We start from the raw sequence: 22210 nt of genomic DNA on the forward strand, positions 1-22210 counted from the left end.
GCACACTAACGCAAAAAATTACTTTATTATATATTTTTAATTATTTATATTAAAAAAAGTAAATTATTTGAATTTTTATTTTCTTTTTAAGTAATTCATTTTCAAAGTGGACTAATCCCCCATATTAATATACTACCTATCAAGGTCGAATGGGACCCGCTTTCTCCATTTAAGTTAAGTGCACAGTTCCAACACATTTGCTTTTGCTTTCACGGCTCTCGTAGTCGGATGGGAGTTGCTGGTCATCTCCTCCAGTTCGTGAATACGGGCATCCGAAATTCTTCACCGATCCGTTCATAAGCCCGTCTGTATGCTCATAGCTCTCGTCGTCTCCCGCTCTTTTTTGGAGCTTTTTCCTGTTGGGGAACTGAGGTTTGCAGGGTTTGAACTTCGAAGCAGTCCACCGTCTCTATTGTGTCTCCTCAAGGTCTGTCCATATTAATGGCTACTACCTCGTCAGCACCGACTTTTTCCACCGGCTTCGAAGTTCCTTGGGTGGAGAAATACAGACCAACCAAAGTAGCCGATGTTGTTGGCAACACAGATGCCGTTTCCCGGCTTCAAGTCATCGCCAAGGACGGAAACATGCCTAATCTTATCTTGGCAGTTAGTAAATCCAATTATTTCACGTCCCTGGTTCCCCTGTGTTGTTTTTGTGAGTTTCTTCATGCAGTTTTAGGTTTCTTTGCCCTCATTTGGTGCATATTGTGCGTGTACAATTTATTCTATCAAATTTTTTGAGTTTGATAAGTTTTTCAGCAAACTGCATACTTCGTTTACTCAACAAAGCGGACAAACAGCATCTTGGGTTGATAGTTACTCGATTATTTGAAAAATTGGGTGCGAAAGCCCTAAATTTTATCTGCGAATGATCAGTCTCTTGTTTTTGGCACCCAATGAGTTATTCTCTTAAGATTCCGTGGATGATAAACATTTTCCCTTATGAACTACTCTCACAGCATATTTAGTGTTAAAATATGGGTCTCTACCAACAGATTACTTATCTTATATCTTTCCTGTATTCGAAGCAACTGTCATATCACTTTGCTATCTTCTTATGCATTTGCTAATTGTCAGGGTCCTCCAGGAACCGGGAAGACAACCAGCATTTTGGCTCTTGCCAACGAGCTGCTTGGTCCAAATTGTAAGGAGGCAGTTTTAGAGCTCAATGCATCAGATGAGAGGTAAGACACTTTTAAGCAAACTTAATCGGTTTACTTGCCTTCCAATGCTAGTTCTCCCCCAAAAAAGCCTTGTTGCACTTGTTAGAAGTTTTCTACCGTGTATCTGACCGGTATTTTTTTTTTTTTTTTTTTTTTTTTGCCACTCTTTTTTTAGGGGAATCGATGTTGTAAGAAACAAGATTAAGATGTTTGCCCAGAAGAAGGTGACACTTCCACCAGGAAAACACAAGATGATAATTTTGGATGAAGCAGATAGGTGAGTTGTTTACAATATAAGCAATTCAAATTCTTAGTACTGAGTAACTTCATAGATGTGTTGATATGCACTGTAAGTGAGAACAAATAAAAGAGGCTGTAGATTTGGTTACCATGTATATCTGATGGCATGGAATATTGACACAACACAGTGGTTTAGATTCAAGGAATAACAAAGTTGAGTGTTTCCTCTAGAGTATGAGTAACCTAGATTTTAGCAGCTACTAAGAAAATACAATCTAAGGTGAAGTTTAATGGGTAAAACTTGAAAGACAAAAAGTAGGGTTTCTGTAACTATTAATTATTAAGAAAAATAGCAAATAGAGAAAAAGCTAAAGATAAGTTATCTGAACGAGGACAACAACCAGAACTTTATTCACTAGCAAAAAAGTAATTTCTGTGTTACATATGAAAGCCTTTTATAAATTTAAAAATGAACAAAATCTGAAACGCATATGCTGTCCATTCTAGGACGTAGACACTAATTAGGACATACTAAATCTAGTTCTACTTGCTAGAAAAGAAACTCCTAACAGGAAACACCTTTTAATCTATAGAGTTGCAAACTTTAGACTTTCTTCATTTATAAACAAAGACCAAAACTAAAACCAGTAAGTACTAATTGAGAAGACTTTCTAATGAGAGCTTTTAACCAAAACAACAAGTTGCCATTTAAGTGGTGTTTCCTATAAAATCAACAAGTTGTTGTGTAAGGATTATGGACACTACCGTTCTCCACAGAATGTGGGACTTTAGTTGTATACCAACATTTTGTCCAATAAAACTTCTAATTTCAGCAAGTTTGAAATATGAAAGTGCAACTGAGAGAGACTTTCTATTCTTGGAACTTGAGCTTGAAATAGGAAATTTAGGCCTCTTTTAATCAAATCTTATTTTTTTCTTCTTCTATAAACATGAATGACTTTGGAGTGATCTCTTGTCCTTGTATATTTATCAGCTACATTTGCCACATTATGATGTACTATATCATTCTCCCCTTTCAGAAAAGACCTCGTCCTTGAGTTCTTACTCTCTTTTTTATTTGTTGATATGTGATTATGTGACTTGTTTGCAAAGTAGTATCAGGTACCAACTCAATTACATATTGCTTATCTTGTATAAGGGGAGAACTAGGTGGTAGATCTGAGGGAAACACATCTTGGAACTCATCAAGAATTCCTTGGATAAGTTTGGAAATAGCTGAAATCTCCTTTGGTAGAGAGTGAAGCTTAATATAGCTAAGGGTAAAAACTACTTTGCTGGTCATCAATTCTTGCTCAAAATCTATTAAGGAAAGGAATGCCATGGATTTGGATTTTTTTTGAAAAGATGTATATAACAAAGAGAATTACAAAGAAACAAGGAGCAAATCCCTAACAACAAGAGATTGAAAGGTTGCTCCCGACTTGGCGAGCACATCTGTTATCGAGTTAGCAGATCTCGGAATGTGAGACCAAATACAAGAAAATTGAGAAGCAATTTCAAGAATTTCCCGAAGAGAATCCCAATGGCGCCACGGGGGGGGGCATATTCGCTCCAACCAATTCTTATAGGTGATTCCTTTTTCTTAAAAATCTTCCACCATCATCTTATCATCAAGAGAGTGCTAATCAACTGGAAAAGAAACTCCCTGTTAAATCCATCATGCTCTGAGGTTTTGTCCAAAGGCATTCTGGTGACAGCTAATTCGATCTCCTCCATTGAGAAAGAAAGATTTTTCAAGGTTCCCTCATTGAAGTTCAGATAGGTACTTAATTGGCAAAAAGTTAAAGTGTGGGTCTATAGTAGCAAATCTCAATATCTCATCAATAATAGCCGCCCTATAGAAATAACACTGCCACTAATTTTAAGTGGGTTGATTTTGTTAGTTTGGCGACAAGCAGATGTGATGGATTGGAGAAAATGGGTATTCCTATCTCCTTCTTTAAGTCATCGGTAATGAGCCCGTGGCTCCATTGAATTCTATCATGGTTTATTAAATTCTGCAAAGTGGTGGAAGCAACAATGCAATCAGAAATTTAGAGACCGATAAGGGTCTACAATCCTCAAGGAGGTTGAGGGATTCCACTTGCAGGCACAATGCTCCTTTGAGCAAAGAGAGAGCATGATTGGACTTGGACAATTGCTTCAACTTATTCTTAATTTAACTTCATTGCCACAATTCCACCATTTGGCCTCAATTTGGAAATGCTTCTGCCAATCCTCCATTACATGGCAGTAGGCTTGACACTGCAACCCGTAGTTCTCTAACTGAATGGTCTCCTTCCCCACACATTGGTTTTTGTGTCTAAAAGAATAGATCAATGGTCAAAAACTAAATTCCAACAACTAGGACAAAGACATCTGAGTACACCTGAAGGCAGTTGGTAGTTCCCAAAGACCTATTAAACCTTGGTAGGCTATTGCTCTCAGTAAAGTTTGTTGAAGAGAAGATATGGAAGACTTTTACAGGAGTCTCACAGAAGGAGGTTTCACAGAAGAGTCTCAGTGTAAGGTGTTTTAGTTATGTTAGTCTTCTATTTATGTTTAGTTATTTAATTATGTTAGGACTTTTCTTTATGTGTTACAGTTTGGGTGAAATTGAGACAAAGGTAATTTAATTGTAATTAGGCTCTACTACTTTCCTTTATTATAAATAGGGGTTCATGTACTCAGATTACATTAAGTCAATGAAGTTTCTCTTTTCCATAAATTCAACATGGCATCAGAGCAGGTTTTGTGAGTTGACTCAGTCAACCACAAAGATAATGTGATCCTTTTTTTATCTATTATCTCTAGTAGTTTAGGTTTGTATCTATCTTTTTTTTCTCTTTTCAGCCTCTATACCCGTTGTTTGCTTTGCATTTGACCTCAATATTGAGCTTTTCATATTGCATATTATATATTGACAGAAAGATATTCGAGTCTACTTTCTAACGCAAAATGAATTTTAGCAATTGGATGTTTCTACAAATAGAAATCGATATTTGAAGCAACAAATGTCATATTGCAAGAGTGGTTCGAGCAGCAGTAGAAAATTTCAACTTTCGAGCCGGCTTATACTATCAAGAATGAGACTTTATAGGGAGAATTATATATTCAAAGAAAGATTTGTAAGTCTATTTTCTTATTTTTTCAACCAATCCTCAATCTAAGTTTTCTAGATGGAGATCGATCTTGTAAGAGTCAATGGTCGCTGGCCAAAGAAAGAGTACTTACTTCGGCCAGATTATAGATTCCAAAATCTATCAGATTCTTTTTCTCAAAAGAAGTATTTTTTATGAACAAAAATTATACCTGGATGAAAGGTATTGATATCTAGTTTCAGAAGGAGAAAATTTAATTTCAATCTGATCTATATATAAGGAGATATTCTCATTGGAGTCAGCAAGGGTCTTGATACAAAAATAAAGAGAATCAATAGATTATAAAAGATTCAAGAATGAATATTTTTATGTCAAAATTGATATCTAATTAAAGATATTTGAGTCTAGTTTTTTTATCAACAAACCGTTTGTGATTCTGAGCTATAGTTTTGGAGATATTGATATCAGAAGTATTAAAGCTTCCTTATACAAGGATAGACTCACAACGGATTATTTCATGTGTCCTTATTAAGGACTTTTATTATTTGGTTTGTGTTATTTGGGCATTGGCCCATATCCGCTGTTGCTATTGTGTCTCTTTGACTGAGACATTATTATGGAAGGATTCCTAGGTTCTTACTATTGTCACCATTGATTATTTTGATGAAGATTTGAATAAAGAACATTGTGGCCCCATCATCTTATCTTCCTTTGATTCCTATTATCATGTTATTGTTATTTGGCAAACTTACTGTTAAGCACCTAGCCAATACTACCCAAAAGACCGGCCTGTTAGGAGCGGAAGACATAGGTACTTAACCCAGGACCATAACATCACACCCCGCCCGCCCAAGCCGACGACCACGGCGGCATTAACACAGCAACGCGACCGGGTCAGGGGTCACGCCAGGGGCTTGCGGTCCACCTGCGCACGCGGCCGCTGGGACTCGAAGTCAGGACGTAGCGCCTGCTCTGATACCAAATGTTAAGCACCTAGCCAATACTACCCAAAAGACCGGCCTGTTAGGAGCGGAAGACATAGGTACTTAACCCAGGACCATAACACTTACTCCTACCATCCTTTATTTGACTCTCACTTACCCCTTTGGCCAAACCCTTTTGAAACATTGCTTTGGTTGGTCCCGTTTATCTATATGGGTGTTTTAAGTCCATAAAGACTTTTTGTTGGTACCTGTGGGTCTTTTATTGCCGTCTTGTGAATGACAGGCATTATCCACTTTAGTGATTATTATCACTATATTTGTTTGAAATCCTTTGAGTTTGGATTTGACTTACGTTTATCACCCATTTCTACCTTTGAGAGTCAGTGCCCGGTGTTGGGACACTATGATGGAGAAGCTTATTACTACATCAACGTTATTTGGTTCAAGATGAGATCACTGTGATTACCTCCCACCTTGAGGAGTATTGAAAAGAAGATATGGAAGGCTCTTACAAGACTCTCACAGAGCCAAAATTAATATGATGGAGTTTTACATGAGTCTCACAAAGGGAGGTTTCATAGAAGAGTCTTAGTTTAAAGGTGTTTATGTTATGTTAGTCTTCTATTTATGTTGAGTTATTTAATTATGCTAAGACTTATCTTTAAGTGTTAGAGTTTGGGTGTAATTGGGACAATGGTAATTTAATTGTAATTGACCTCTACTACTTTCCTTTATAATAAATAAGGATTTATGTATTCAGATTACATTAAATCAATGAAGTTTTTTTTTTCCATAAATTCAACAAAGTTTTTGCTGGGATCTCCTCCAGCCCATAGGCCCCAATACAATCACAATAACCCTCATGGATGAAGATATTTGATTGGCCGAGAGGGGGTGGGGGTGGCGGTGGCAACTTCTTAATAGTAAAGCAGATGCCATCGAAATCACCAGCTGACACCAAGGCTAGGTCCATTCTAAGATAAAATCAGATAGCTCCTAAAGATCTGCTCTCTACCAATATTTGGTAGGACCATAAACTCCTTCCAAACCCCAAAAGACACCGACTTCTCTATCCTTGAATTTGATGAGAGAGAGTAACTACTCATTTGAGTATATTTTTTTTTTTTTTTTGAGAAGAGTTGTAAATGTATTCAAAAGAGAAAAATACAAACTAAAAAACTAAAAAGACATTTCCTCCACAACAAGATGTTGGAGGTTAACGCCTTTTTTAGCTTGAACATCGGCTAAATGATTAGCAGATCTTGGAACATGTTTCCAAGTACATAATAAATCAGAAGTTAAATTACAAATTTCATCATAAATCTTCCAATGACGCCAAGGAGGTTTTGAAGGCTTGGAGCACCAGTTTATAATAACTTGAGAATCCCCTTCAATCAAGAGAGCACCATCCTTTTTTTGTTTGAAGAGCTTCAGCCCGTTGAGCAAGCAATGTAATTCCGCACAAGTAGAGTCTGATATTCCAATTGGACCCGCATAAGTGAAGAGAAGATTCGCTTGATCATCCTGAATCACTCCACCAAATCCGGCTGGGCCCGGACAACCGAAGGCACTTCCATCAAAATTTAATTTAAAGTGTCCAGGAGGAGGTCTAGTCCATTCTATACTCATTTGAGTATATTGCAACTATAAGATTGCCTTGTCCCAAAACAAGCAGGCCCCCAACAGTGCGAGCAACATCTATAGCTACCCAACTAAGTTGTGTAATATGGCAAAGGTTCTTAATCAACGGTTTTGACATGGAAGGAGCCTTAGTTTCTTGTAAGATGAGCACCTGTGCACTTTCCTTTTCTCTATAACTTTACTTTCGGCCCTTTTCTTCAAACATTCCAATCATTTCTTACCCTTCTTTTTAAGTGTAACTCCTTGAGATGTCTCTATCGTCTTCGATTTTTCTTGTTGTCTTTTGGTGAACTCCATTTCCCTCCATGTCACTTCAAACTTATCCTTCTGGCTCTCAATTGTATGAAAAAGTAATTTAGGCTTTTGTTAAATTTCCGGAAAAGAGAAAAACTTCATTGACTTGTTGTAATTTGAGTATATGGGCCCTTATTTATAATAGAGGAAAATAATAGAGTCCAATTACAATTAAAGTACCCGTGTCCCAATTACACCCAAAGTCTAACACTTAAAGATAAATCTTAGCATAATTAAATAACTCAACATAAATAGAAGACTAACATAACTCAAATACCTTTAAATTGAGACTCTTCTATGAGACCTCCTTCTGTGAGACTCTTGTAAGACTCCACTATATTAATTTTAGTTTTGTGAGACTTCTTACTATGAGAGTTATATAAGAGCCTTCCATATCTTCTCTTCAACAACTTCTTCTCCTTTCAACTTTAGTTTTGTTGGGCTGTTGTTTGTCTAGATTCTTCACACCCGAATCAGCTTTTTCAAATTCTAGAGACGCAAAATTGTTTGCTTCAGTTTCACCCATAGCTTCATTAAAAAATGCAAGTTGTTGATATTGTCTGAAAGGAGGACCATTTGCATCATCTTGTGGGGAGGCAGAGTTTTGGGTTGACAAACTGCCATAGTGAGACATGATTTGCAGGAAAAATAGACATTGCCTATATACAACAGCTAAGTAACCTGACAAGCATAGACTGCTGAGAAGGCATCCATTAGAGGAGTTGAACCCTTTCAGATCATCAGCCTAGATGTGGCTGAAGTAAAACAGAAGAGGAAGACATGAGGATTCCCCATTACACGGCAATGGGAAGTTCTCTTGACCAACCAGGGAAAAAAAACTTTCAGAGAAGATCCGCTTGCGAATAGCTGAACCTCAAAACAACTTCTAAGAGCGTCCAAATTCTCATCTTCCTCAGAGGAACAATCAGCATAGTCACTGAATAAAACCTCCCATTGAAAACTGACTTGCATTGAAGTGAACCTCAAAACAACTTCTAAGAGCGTCCAAATTCTCATCTTACTCGAGGAACAATCAGCATAGTCACTGAATAAAACCTCCCATTGAAAACTGACTTGCATTGAAGTGCTCCTCTTTCAGCTGCACAAAAAGAAGGATGCATTTCATTCTGCTGTGGAAACAGAAAACTCTACCATACATGTTCAGCTCTGCTGTGATACTATATGTGCTTGGAGGTTAGAGTTTGAGAAGAACAAGAAGAATGAAACATATAAGGGTCTAGGAGTTATCATGAGGAAGGAGAGGAAGACTCTGGAGAAGAAGATGGGTTTTCGTAAGGTTGAGAGAGAGTAAGTGAGAAAACGTGTGTATATCTCCCCTCGATCCCATCTTCTTTTTTTATAATAGAAGGAGAAACGAGTGTAGAACGTGAAGTTTTCCTCACGTTCGGAGATTCAGGCCAAACCTATACTAATCAAACTAGACAACTTTACTGAAAAAAAGGATATTAAGAAGTCGAAGAGAGTAAGGACAGCTTGGATTTCCGTGTGAGATGTATGCTGTGCTGCATGCATGGATTCCAGCGTAAGCTGCATGTGAGCCTTTCAACAGTTTTCTTGATGAGACAAAATACCTGCTTATTTATCTACTGGAGAAAAGGCTAATTTTGCAACAGATTTCCTCTTGATTTAAGAGAGTCAGTGGCTAGCTTTGTATTATGACTGAGAAGTTCTATCCAAATCAGTTCCCACAAACTACTGTAAATTGTTGTCATTCTAAGCTTCCTCCCTCACTCTCCATATTTCTCTCAGTTTGTCTTACTCAAGTGAGCTGTTTATGCTGTTGATTTGCAATCCTTTCAAATTTGATAATATTTTTCAGCATGACATCTGGGGCACAACAAGCTTTGAGACGTACAATGGAGATATACTCAAATTCTACACGATTTGCTCTTGCCTGCAATACCTCTTCTAAAATTATTGAGCCCATTCAGAGTCGATGTGCACTTGTCCGTTTTTCAAGATTATCAGATCAAGAGATTCTTGGTCGCCTTATGGTGGTTGTGGAAGCAGAGAAGGTACAATTGTTTCACTTTTTTTAATTTATTTTTTTATTGGTGGCATATTATCGTACCATGTAGATTGCCCTGTTGAGATAAATCTCGTCTCACTTTTTCTAACTTGTCTCTTGAATCAACTTTAGCCTCTTGAATCAACTTTAGCAAGTCTACTCTGCTTTTTGATGGTTATAGTAGCGGAGATGAACTCATTTTAAAGAATTTACATCCACATAATATTATTCTGTACCACCTAATTAACCACCAAAAATAAGTTGAACCATCAAATTGATCAGCTTTCTCAAATCTAGAAACTCATCAAACGGTCACATATTACTGTGGAATTGTTATTATTACTACCATCATATAGGATTTCTTATTTATCTTGACTTCTGAAGGCATCTGGTTAAATCAATTTACATTGTATGATGATATTCATTACTATTGCTAACTCCACATTTTATAGGTAATCCAAACTACTGAACTAATTCTTGCTCTACTTAGTCTCTCTCTCTCTCTCTCTCTCCTACTTAGTCTCTCTCTCTCTTTCTCTCTCTCTGCTTTTTAAAATTTTTCTTAATCTTCTTGGTCTACTGACTTTCTGTTGTGGATCCTTTGTTGAAAGGCCTTTTAAGTAATTTCTCAACCTTTTTCTGCAAGATGAAAGTGATATCACCAGATAATCTTTAGATTCAAAGCTGAAATTTTGCAAGAATACTAGGTGTGGTTCTCATTTGTTTCTCTTAAACCAATGCAAGTACAAGAATGGAATAAAGTAAAGGCATAATAAAAATGGTAATAACCCAAATCAAATGTTTAAACTATTTCTCTTCTAAGGAGATGTAAGCAAATTTGAAAGCAATCCCTTGCCCAAGTTCTGTAAATGGGATGAACTAAGATGGTTTCTTTAGGAGGTATAAGTGATTGTGAGGGAGATTTTCAATTAATTTTCTTTTCGATTGGATTTTGCATGGTCTTGAAACGAGGGATCTCAAATGTTAGTGCAGGAGAAAATGATGTGAAGAAAAAATGTTTTGATTGCAGATCAATCCTTGAGGGTGTGAAACTCATGTAGAAGGACCTTACCTCTTGCACATGGGAAGGTGTTCGTGGCTTAAGGATTGCCTGAATTTTGGTGGATCTGTTTTGGTACCTTCCTCAGAAACTTTGTCCCCCAAAAATATGAGACTTGATGGAGCTAGACTGAACTCCTTAAGATTGGGAGATAGTCATGCTTTCTTAGGGACTCCAAAACTTCTTGGAGATGCTGCAGTGTGCAACTCAGGACTATAAATCAAAATATTGTCACAATAAACTACCATAAATTTGCCATATGAAAGGCCTCAACTCTTATTTTTTGATACATTACTCTCATGAAAGTGATAGGGTTATTATTGAATGTGTAAGGCATCACAAGCTACTCATAAAGTCTCTCTCTCCTGTCTTGAAAGCGGTTCATCTCCAAGCTGAATTTTTATTTGATGATAGTCTCTTCTAAGATCAATCTTAGAGAATATTGTTTCCCCACTTAGTTGTCTAACATGTCGTGAAGTTTTGGAATTTGAAATCTTCACGTGATGATGATTTTGTTATTGGCAATACCGCCAATGCACATTCATCAAGTTTTGTCTTTCTTTAAGCACCAATTGGTTGGGACTGCACAAGGATTGCTACGTTTTTGTACTAATCTCTATTGTACCAACTCTTCAACTTGTCATTTCAACTCTTCTTATTCTTTTGGTACATACAATAATGTGGCTTGTGTGGCAAACTAGAATCAAGTACTAGCTCATGAATTCCATGTTCTACATTTCCCATGGGGAGCAAACCAGGTGGTAGATCCGAGGGTAACACATCTTAGAATTCATCCACAACTCCTTGGACATGTTCAAGAGTAGCTGGAATTTTATTTGCTATAGAGCAATGCTCAGTGAAGATGAGAATGAAAATTATGTTGGTTTTCAGTTCTTGATCATAAGTTGCCAAAGAAAGGCATGCTTTGGATTCGGACTTGGCATGAAATCTAGTGTCTTTTGTCAACTAAAGAGAGCTATTGGCATCAACAAAGAAATGTATGTTTTTTCTCTCCATTATATATGTTGATTCTCAGGACTCCATGAATTTAGCTCATGGAGAAAAAGGGAGAGAAACCCATTAGGAGGAAACTGGAGGAAGAAGGGTTATAGACTTGATTTTTTAACCCTCCCCCTAAAGCTCTATTTATAGATTAATAATACTACTGTATTACAATAATACCCCTAAACTTAGGGTTTAGGGTTTAGGGTGCTAACCCTAGAACTTTAACTTAATTACATCAATGCTATCTCTATGAGATGACCCTTTATTTACCATCCTACCATAATTGTATGTGGGCCTATGGGCCTTCTCTTTGATATGTGGGCCTTGAGCCCATCTTCTATATTTCTGGGATGCATGGGTCTTCCTTGGTCGTGTGGCTTGGGCCCTATCTTCCAATTCTCCTCCTCAAGCTGGGGGTGAGAGAACAACATGAACTCCCAGCTTGCTGCAAATGATGTATAAAATATTTTTTTGTATAAAATGGCACATCTTCCAATATGCTTTCATCTTCCAACATTCCCCCTCACACTGGTGCTCTCATTCATGAGGCCCAGTTGGTATAATATCAGTGAGAGTAAATCACTCCTAGCCGCTAAGACATTGCTCCATACTCCAGTCTTAACTCATGCTGGATGTAGGGCACACTCCATCTTCTGTAGGTAGTGTGGTTATCGGCATTGCTTTGAAGTGTCTACCTCCACTTAGGGAGAGAAAAAGGGAGAGAAACCCATTAGGAGGAAACTGGAGGAAGAAGGGTTATAGACTTGATTTTTTAACCCTCCCCTTGAAGCTTTATTTATAGATTAATGATACTACTGTATTACAATAATACCCCTAAACTTAGGGTTTAGGGTGTTAACCCTAGAACTTTAACTTAATTACATCAATGCCATCTCTATGAGATGACCCTTTATTTACCATCCTGCCATAATTGTATGTGGGCCTATGGGCCTTCACTTTGATATGTGGGCCTTGAGCCCATCTTCTATATCTCTGGGATGCATGGGTCTTCCTTGGTCGTGTGGCTTGGGCCCTATCTTCCAATTCTCCTCCTCAAGCTGGGGGTGAGAGAACAACATGAACTCCCAGCTTGCTGCAAATGATGTATAAAATATTTTTTTGTATAAAATGGCACATCTTCCAATATGCTTTCATCTTCCAACATTCCCCCTCACACTGGTGCTCTCATTCATGAGGCCCAGTTGGTATAATATCAGTGAGAGTAAATCACTCCTAGCCGCTAAGACATTGCTCCATACTCCAGTCTTAACTCATGCTGGATGTAGGGCACACTCCATCTTCTGTAGGTAGTGTGTTTATCGGCATTGCTTTGAAGTGTCTACCTCCACCACCGTGTCCCTCCACAGGACAACGACTCTCAAGTGGTAGAGTAATATATGACATTAATTGGGTGGGGGGTGGGGGAAGTAACATAAATGTAATAATAAGTTCCTTCGTCATGGACTCCCAACCCTACATATTTTTGATATTTTTTATGGGATATTAAGTTCCTCCGTCATGGACTCCCAACCACAAATAATTTTGATATTTTTGACGGGGTATTAAATTCCTCCGTCATGGACTCCCAACCACAAATATTTTTGATATTTTTGAAGGGGATAAATAAATAATGGTATGAGGCTACCTCTTCTTCAATAATAATGTCTCATCAAAAGAGACACAATAGGAGCAGCTGAAATGGGTTTGAGCCCATATAACACGAACCAAAATAATGAAAATCCAATGACCCATAAAATAATCCTCGGCAAGTATCTGCACTAAATAATATGCTGACCAAGGAATAATTTGTCAATTCTTTAAAAATAATAATCCAGCTAGAGAAAAAATTTACCAAGTTGCGCCGAAATATGTATAAACTTGGACACGTATATCAAGGCAGATGAATAAGTTGGCCATGTCTGAGTTGACCCAGGTTGACTCGGTAAAGAACAGAACAGTAACTTCCCTTGGGTTGCTCTCGTCCCGGTCCGGGTTGCTTGGCACGCGCTCGACCCGATGCTCAATTAAATCAAGTTTCCTAACTTAGGAAACTTGAGATTGCTACAGTATTTTCTTCCCTGACCGAACAACGCAGGTTTCCTTGATTTATCGTCCAGAAAAGGAAACCAAGCTGGCTTGAACAATCAGCCAGCATCTTGGCAAGTCGTGCATCCAAAAACGGAAACGTCTCTTCCCGGCGAGCAGAGACAATCAATTGGAATGGCTATAAGAGGAAATCTGGTTCCAAAATTTGCAGTAGTAAGTCGAGCAGAAGACCGTATGCTGCTAGACATCTCACTTCCGAGGGCGATTTTTAGAACATTAATCTCTGCTGCTAAGAGAATTCAAATCAAACTCTCTTATTCTGCAACTCCCCAATGACAACCTGTAAGTGTTCTCCTTTCTCAATAGTTGTGATAGCAGAGGCTACCGTCAACACGATATAAAAAAATGGCTTCTCTCTGCTGCTGTTTCCAGGCAAATTATCAATAGCAGAAAAGAAGACGGCACCCCAGAGAAGTGTCTCCCTCCGTCACTTCGTTGTCTCTTGCAAAGAGTCTTGTCTTTGCAACTTCTTTTCGTGTTCGGACAGAGGATCGGATAGAGGAAGGGTGATAGGGAGAGGAATATATGAAGTAATTCTTCTCTTTCAAAGTAAGAGCGGGCTCTAATTTCTGGAATTCAAGAATTCAAGATCTTGGCTATGTTGAACCCAGAACAGTAAGGTATGGGCAAAGATAAAAAAACCAAATGGCAGAGCAGCAGAGACAGAAAAATGAATAGAAGTCACAACAGCAAAGGAACTTGAGTTCAGATCTCGGTGTCGATCTAGCGCTTGGGGACGGTCCGAGTGGCTCAAGTAATAAATATAAGGATACTTTTAGAGAGACAAATTAAGATTATGCTCAAATAGCAGTGCAGTAAAGACATTTTTGACATAGAGAGAGAGAATTAAACATCTACTGTAGAGAAAGAATGCCAGAAGGACCGAAGACGCCAGAGTTCCAACGACCATATTGTAGAAGAAGACCATAGGTACGAGTCTTGAAAATCAATGCTCTGATATTATGTTGATTTTTTGGACTCCATGGATTTAGCTCATGGAGAAAAAGGGAAAGAAACCCATTGGGAGGAAACTGGAGGTAGAAGGGTTATGGACTTGATTTTTTAATCCTCCCCTTGAAGCTCTATTTATAGATTAATGAAACTACTATATTACAATAATACCCCTGAACTTAGGGTTTAGGGTTTAGGGTGTTAACCCTGAAACTTTAACTTAATTATATCAATGCTATCTCTATGAGATGACCCTTTATTTACCATCCTACCATAATTGTATGTGGGCCTATGGGCCTTGAGCCCGTCTTCTATATCTCTTGGATGCATGGATCTTCCTTGGTCGTGTGGGCTTGGGCCTATCTTCCAACAATATATAACCTTTCTATCAAACTGCCAAATTCTTCCTAGTAGGTGAAGACATGCATCCAAGGGGACAATATCATACCAGATCATGTTAGTATACCTATCTCAAATTGCAAAAGTAGCCAAATACTTCAAAACACTTGCACTTCATTATCATTATTGAACCATGCTAGTTTGTAGAAATATGGGTGTTCTTTTGCCTTCAAGTTTAGTTTAGAGACTGCATCTGTGAGATCACATTCTCACAATTATCTGAATGAATTATAACTTTTGTTGTATGACCTTCCAAAAAAATGTAGTTAGTAAAGATGTTATGCTTCGACCGATTTTCTTCGTGTTAGGAGTGTAAAGAGACACTTTTATTCACCAAACTAGGGCTATAGTCCAAGCATCAACTATCTCAGCTTCTTCTGCTAGATTTTCATCATAATTTTCCTCTGCCTGATTGTCATCAACAGTAAATAATGCTACCCCTTCTGTTCATGAACTAATAATTGTTTTTCCTTTTGAGGACATTATGATTTTTAGTTACTAGAGTTCCTATGTTGATGGCAAGTAATGTTTGGCTTAAGTTTGGTGGATTTTGAGATAAAATTTTGGATGGTTGGTCTATTGGATGTAAGGGGTTGTCTGCTTATTTTTGGGTTTTGGATGACGTAGCAGATTTTGGGTACTGTTTTGGGTGTTTGCAAGTGTGTTGGTTTAAAAGCTTAGAGAAAAGGAAGAATTGAAGAGAAAGAAAGTGGAAAAGAAGAAGAAGAGACGAGGGAGAATGACTGCATTGAGAAAGAGCAGTCTTGTTAGGGTGTCTGGTTGACCCTAACCTATTTATTAAACAATTTAAGTGATTAAAAGGAAAAAGTCCATATTACCTTTATTACACTAATATGACTTATACCCATAAAACAGCAGTGAGAAAAGCTAAAATTTACAGCATTGGACATGTCTAATTAACATCTTTCTAACTAAACCTCTGGACACTATGCACTGCAGTAAAATTACCAAAATATCTCTGAACTTTGAGATTGGTTATACTACTCATGAAATTTGGCCTTTTGGATAGCATCCGAAACATTCATGTTTTAGCCTACCAGTATATCTTATCAGTGAGTCCTCTTGACTTTCTTGAGCTTTAAATTTACTAATTACCTTATGGAATTCTTAGGTATATTTCTAAACAAAATGATTACCTCGAGTGATCTTGTTAAACCTCTCTACCATGGCTTGTTTATAACTGAAAGGCAAAAACTCCTCATCCATAAGCTGCTTCATGTGTTCCCATGTCTGGGCCTCTTCTTGAAGTTTCTTTTCAATGTTTAGTGAGGGCTTGCCACCAAGTAGTAGCTTAACTATCCTTCTCCTCTATGTTTTTGATGCTCGAGGAAGGATTTTGAACAATATTCTTTCTTCAAAACCAGCTTTCCCATTTTTGAAACTACTCCTGGTCGTGCACATCTTCTGAGTCATAAAAAAAACCCAGATTCAGACTTGCAGTTGGATTTGTCATAATTTGTCCTGCAAGAGTCCTTGAAGGTGCAAGAAACCTGCTTACGGTAGCCAATCTCTTCCTGACTTCTGTCCAGACATTGAGCAGCAATTGACGTGGCCAACACTTTGATACTTTTTTTGTTTAATTGATTCCCACTGATTCGCTTAGTTTTGGGCTACAGTGAAGAACAGTGTTGTTAGTTCACTGGTGACTTGATTTTGAGATGATAATCCATTCTGTTTTTTCTTGGACAAATTACATCAAGGCCAACTAAACCGAAGGCTAACCACTAAGAACAAAAAATGTATAAAGAAAAGCTTTCACAGTAAAAATATACAAAGAAGTACAAGAAACCTGCTGATAGCCAATGGATAATAGGTATTCTCTAGAAGGTGGTGAGACACAGAAACGAGCCAAGGAATATGCTAAACCATTTGCACTTCAAACATCACAGGATCAAAGCAATGCCAGTTCATCACGAAGGTTGAGAATCTCATCATAAACAGGCAAAATTCTCCATGGAGGGGCATGATGCCGAAAACCAAATAATACTGACCGCCTCCCCGTGTGTTGGAGTTGTACCCAGTGAAGGAGGCCTCATTGGCACTAAACCTAGATTTCAAAGAATATTTTCTCCTCTTGGACAATGGCCAGCCATGTGGCTTCCACTATCATTTTGAGGTTAAAAGAATTGAGAATGCTGCAATGTCCTAGTGCAACCGACTAATGAAACGCCCCACTTTGGCTCTCCGTGGCCAATTCCTGGGCCTTGTTGGACAACTGCCCAAATTTTCACTCAATGGAAATCTACCTCAGCTTTGCTAAGGCCCCATGCAAATCATACGTTCCTTTGGACCAAACCATGTATAAAAAGCTTGCACAAATTTTGCCCACCTAGGTTCTCAAGTATGTTCTTTGTGGCTGGAATACCACCGTAAGCAGATCAACCTTTGATCCTCCTTGGCACTAAATTTGTAAAATGGGGTACTCAGCCTTTTCAGTTCAAGAATAAGTGGCCCCACAAACCTGTAATGTTGTTGAGAATTGGTGGAAGGATATCGTTGTATTGGGAGACCCAGGGTGGAGATTTAGCTTGAAGTCGAAAGCTCTGGAGAACCATCTCAAGGCCTGGTCAAAGCAATCCTAGACTGTGGCTTCTACTCGTTAGACCTCCCTTCTCTCCAAAGTTGCTGACTTGGACGTCGTTGAGGAAAGTAGAGCTCTAAACACTTCTGAATTTGGACTAGATTGTCCCTCTGTGATGAACTTTAAAACTTTTTTCCCATGGAGCGAGTCCACTGGAAATAGAGGGCTTGCTATAAGTGGTTGATTGAAGGTGATGGCAACACCAAGATTTTTCATGCCATCCCCTGTACTCGCAGGTGTTCTAACCTCCCTCACCATCAATGAGGAGATAACAACGGTAAGAACCATAATCATTAACAACCTTATTAGCTTATTTGCAGCTATTTTTCAGATGAAATGGAGGACTGGCTGGAAATGCCCTACTTACAACTTAGAAGGATCCTAGAAGCTCTTGAACCATAATCTCTAACAACCTTATTAGCTTCTTTGCAGATATTTTTTCAGATGAAATGGAGGACTGGCCGGAAAAGCACAACTTACAACTTAGAAGGATCCTAGAAGCTCTTGCTAACCTGATTATGGCTGGAACTTCATCAAGGGAGATGTTGTGAGTTTGTCCACTGTTTCTACCATAGAGGAATGACAAGTAAGGCAGTCCAAGCATCCTTCATCTCTCTGATCCCTAAGAAGAGCCAAGCAGAATTGCCAAGGGACTTTAGGCCTATCAGCTTGGTTTTCAGTCCATACAAGATCTTTACAAGGCTACTAGCCAGAAGACTTAAAGGTTGCCCTCCACCTAGTGATTGATGCCAATCAAAGTGCTTTTATGATAGGCTGAATCATCCTTAATGCGCCATGAATGTCCACCGGCTAACCAACTGCTTGAAGAGGATTGGTCAACCCTGATTTGCTCTCAAAGTAGATCATGAGAATGCCTTCGACAAGGTGAATTGAAAAATTCTGGACTCCATCTTGGATAAGATGGTCTTGGATTAGCAATTGTATCTACGGCCTCCTCTCTTCTATTCAATGGCTTGGTCTGTGGTTTCTTGAAGGGTGCCTGAGGGCTTCTGCAAGGTGATCCCCAATTACCCTTGCTGTTTGTTAAAGTTCAGGGATATGTTGGTAATTTACTGTTGTATATTGTGTACCAAAGTCATTGTTAGGAAAAGGGTCAATTAGACATGTGAAATGATGTAGTTTTTATCCTTTTCCACTGCTGTTTTATGGCTGTAAGTGGCAAAGATGTAGTAGGGGCATTTTAGAGTTTTTATTATGTTTAAAAAAAAGTAGTTAATAAAGAGAGTTAGGGCTCGAGTAGACTCCCTAACGTGATTGCTCCTCAACTAAGTTTTTCCTCCCAAGCTATTCAATGACATTTGTAATTTATTTTCCCCTTTAAATTGTAAGTGGAGCCAGATTCCCCGATCTGCCAACCACTTGGCAGATACCCAAGCTAAAGCGGGTATTTCTCTCCAACATTTTGTTGTGGAGTCATACCCCCGGCATTAGGTTTGTATTCTTCTCTCAGTTTTTAATATATTCACCTATTCATAAAAAAAAAAACTAAGTCTTTCCTCCCCTCTGCTCTTCTTCTTCTCTTTCACTTTCTTTTCTTCTCAATCCTTTCTTTCTCTTATTTTTACATGGTATAAGAGCGATCGATCTGATTGCTGTGGATTTTTAACAAGTTTCTTCCTTCTCTCATGTCTGCAAACTTCCAGGAAGAGGGATTATTCAGAATTACAGCTGATCAAAGTTAAAGGTTTTTTTTTTTTTTTTTTTTTGTGCCTTAACCGTAAGGTTAATGGCTTATTCTGTCAATTGAACAGCTTTATGTGATTTTCTATTCCCCTAGAGGGTTGATTGGGATTTTCTATCCCAATTTGATGCAGGCACAAGTCATACAACACATGGCCTAAATGTGAGCCCTAGTTTCTTCTTCTAACACTATTTTTGTTGGAGTTTTGAATTGTATCAGTGCAATTGTCTCTAATGGAGTTTGGATGCTCTAATTTTTGTATTGTGTGGGTCCCGCCTAAATTGCACAGGGTAATATAGTGACCTTTTTGTTGAATTTTGGATGCTGGTGTCTTTAATATTATATTCCAGCATGCGTTTGTGATGTTTATTGTTGAGAACAGCTCTATGGCTGGCTTTGGTGAAGTGGTTATACCCTCCAAAGGTTCAAGTCATTCAAATTCCAAGGAATCTCACAGTATTTAGATAACTTCTACTAAGTTGAATGGACAGAACTACATTAACTGGTCCAGGTTAGTTCAGATGTTTCGTAAGGCAAAAAGGAAATTGAGATTTCTGAGTGAGGCTCTTCCTTTTCCTCCTAATGATGATTGAGAATTTTAAGACAATTAGATTATGACTTTGCTTGTTTATAGTATGGAAGAAAGTTTGCGTGATCAGGTGATGAGCTGTAACTCATCAAAGGAGATTTGAGATATCCTGACATATTTTTTTTTACAATAAACCAAACTATCTAGGATTTACCCATGTTTTGCGAGTAACTAAGGCACTCATCGAGATGCCAGAATCTATTGCATTTCAGGCTGTGACCTATCATTATCTATGTCATTTACGCTCGAGACATCCTTCCATAGACAAGCTAAGTCAGTTCATTCATTCTCTACCACAGATACTTCGTTTGGTTGTCAGTCATGTCTGCTAGGGAAACACCCCATCAGTTCATTTCTTCTAAGTGGTAGATAGAGTCAACATCCTTTTTATTTGTATTTTTCTAATGTATGGGGTGCCCATGCCGGGTTCCCAGTCCTTTTATCCAGGTCTTTCGTTCAGATCATGGTCTTTAATTTGCTAATAATAAGTTCTCTAATTTCTGCGTTATGCATGGCATTATTCATTAAGCATCCTGTGTGTACACTCTTTTGTAAATAGAGGTGCAGAATGCAAGAGTTGACATCTACTTGAAGTTGCTAGAACAATTTTGTTCCAAACAAATGTTTCAAAGTTGTTTTGGGGCGATGTAGTTCTCACAACTTACTATTTGGTTAACAAAATGCCTTCTTCTGTATTAGGTGGAACCTGGGAGTAAGATTTTCGACTTACCTCCTCTCATCGTTGGTTCTGTTTGTTTTGTTCACTATTTTGGCCTTCTTATTGATAAATTGTCTCATCGGGCTATTTGTTATATTTTTCTTGGGTATTCCCGGACACAAAAAGGTTATCTATGAGATGATCCTACGTCTAGGAAAATGTATGTCTCTGTCGCTATTACCTTCTTTGAGAATATACCTTATTTTTCATTGTCTAAAACACTCCCTTTCCAATGACATATTTCTCTCATGTCATCTTTACCTACACCTATTCTAGTAGTTCTCAGCACCAACACTAGTCAAAATTCACAACAGCCATTACAGGTATATCAGATGAGAGATGGAAGTCTACAATCACTAGTTAAGTGCCCAACACAGAAGTCAATGGCTCCCACTCCTTCGCTGCCCCCATCATCAACTTCTAACTAGAGCCTTAAAATAATAGAGAATGGATGAGTGGGGTTATCATTGAACTCTTACTCCTCTTTTTCTAAATTGCTTTCAATGTTCTCTCTCCTCTTCTTTCTCCTCAACTCTGCAAAGCTTAATTGCACTTTGCCGAATTCTTCTGTCCTTCTCTTGGCTTAGAACTATCTTAACTTTTCTTTTTTTTTTTGTTTTTTGAAACTGAGAACTATCTTAACATTAATGTATGTATAATCTGTTAATTGATATTTTTTTTCCCTGAATATCTGTAAAAGGATTCTTACTTAGATCAGTTGTTTTTATTTTTTACATAAAACCACACAAGGTCCCCTACGTGCCAGAGGGACTTGAAGCCATAATCTTCACTGCTGATGGAGATATGAGGCAGGCTTTGAACAATTTGCAGGCCACTTACAGTGGATTCCGATTTATTAATCAAGAGAGTGTCTTCAAGGTCTGTCAGATGAAATCCTTACTCTTTTACCATTTCTGAAAAATAAAATGAAACATTCACTCATTGAAGTTGGTTTATTCTCACCAGGTCTGTGATCAACCCCATCCGCTACATGTGAAAAAAATGGTCCAGAATGTTCTTGAAGGGAAGTTTGATGATGCCTGTGCTGGTCTCAAGCAGCTCTATGACCTTGGTTACTCTCCTACTGACATAATCACTACTGTTTTCCGTGTAATAAAAAATTACGACATGCCCGAGTATCTAAAGCTAGAATTCTTGAAGGTTGGTCTCTCTTAGTCATCTGAACTCTGTACCATTCTGCTATTTCTTTGTGACACTTGTGAAATTTCATCTGCTTCCAGGAAACAGGATTTGCTCACATGAGAATCTGTGATGGAGTTGGATCTCTTCTTCAGTTATGTGGTCTCCTAGCAAAGCTTGCTCTTGTTCAAGAAACTGCTAAAGCTGTGTAAACTTAATGCAATCAAGCATTTTTTTTTTGTTTGGCCTTTTATACGATATGAGCTGCTTGAGAATACTGATGGTTACTTGTTGCATTTTGAATTGCTTGTATTTGCATCCAATGTTAGTTGCTTTTAACCCTGCAGTAGTCAGAATACTAATTCCACAAAGTGGTAAACTTGTTCCCTTGTGTTGCTTTTGATTTTGAGCCTGAATAAGGAAGCACGCTAGTGCATTTGTTGCTTGAAATATAATAGCTAACTAACCTGAAATGCAAAACGTAAATGTGAAGTCCAAAACCTTGAGTACATAATTGGTTTAGCTA

General features: G+C 38.1%; 1 protein-coding gene across 1 annotated transcript; it reads left to right on the forward strand.

Moving 5' to 3' along the window:
• The first annotated feature begins 279 nt into the window (after positions 1-279).
• On the forward strand, positions 280-22088 carry LOC137948781 (replication factor C subunit 2). Its single transcript, XM_068794950.1, has 7 exons — positions 280-606; positions 1078-1184; positions 1339-1440; positions 9224-9419; positions 21295-21423; positions 21511-21705; positions 21786-22088. The coding sequence occupies exons 1-7, from the start codon at positions 442-444 to the stop codon at positions 21894-21896; spliced, it is 1005 nt and encodes a 334-aa protein (XP_068651051.1). The 5' UTR covers positions 280-441; the 3' UTR covers positions 21897-22088.
• Positions 22089-22210: the final 122 nt, after the last annotated feature.

This window comes from Aristolochia californica, unplaced genomic scaffold (genome assembly GCF_029961685.1).
Source record: "Aristolochia californica isolate CCGP_79_NKW_82.1479 unplaced genomic scaffold, dmAriCali1.0.hap1 SCAF_13, whole genome shotgun sequence".
NCBI classification, from domain to species: domain Eukaryota; kingdom Viridiplantae; phylum Streptophyta; class Magnoliopsida; order Piperales; family Aristolochiaceae; genus Aristolochia; species Aristolochia californica.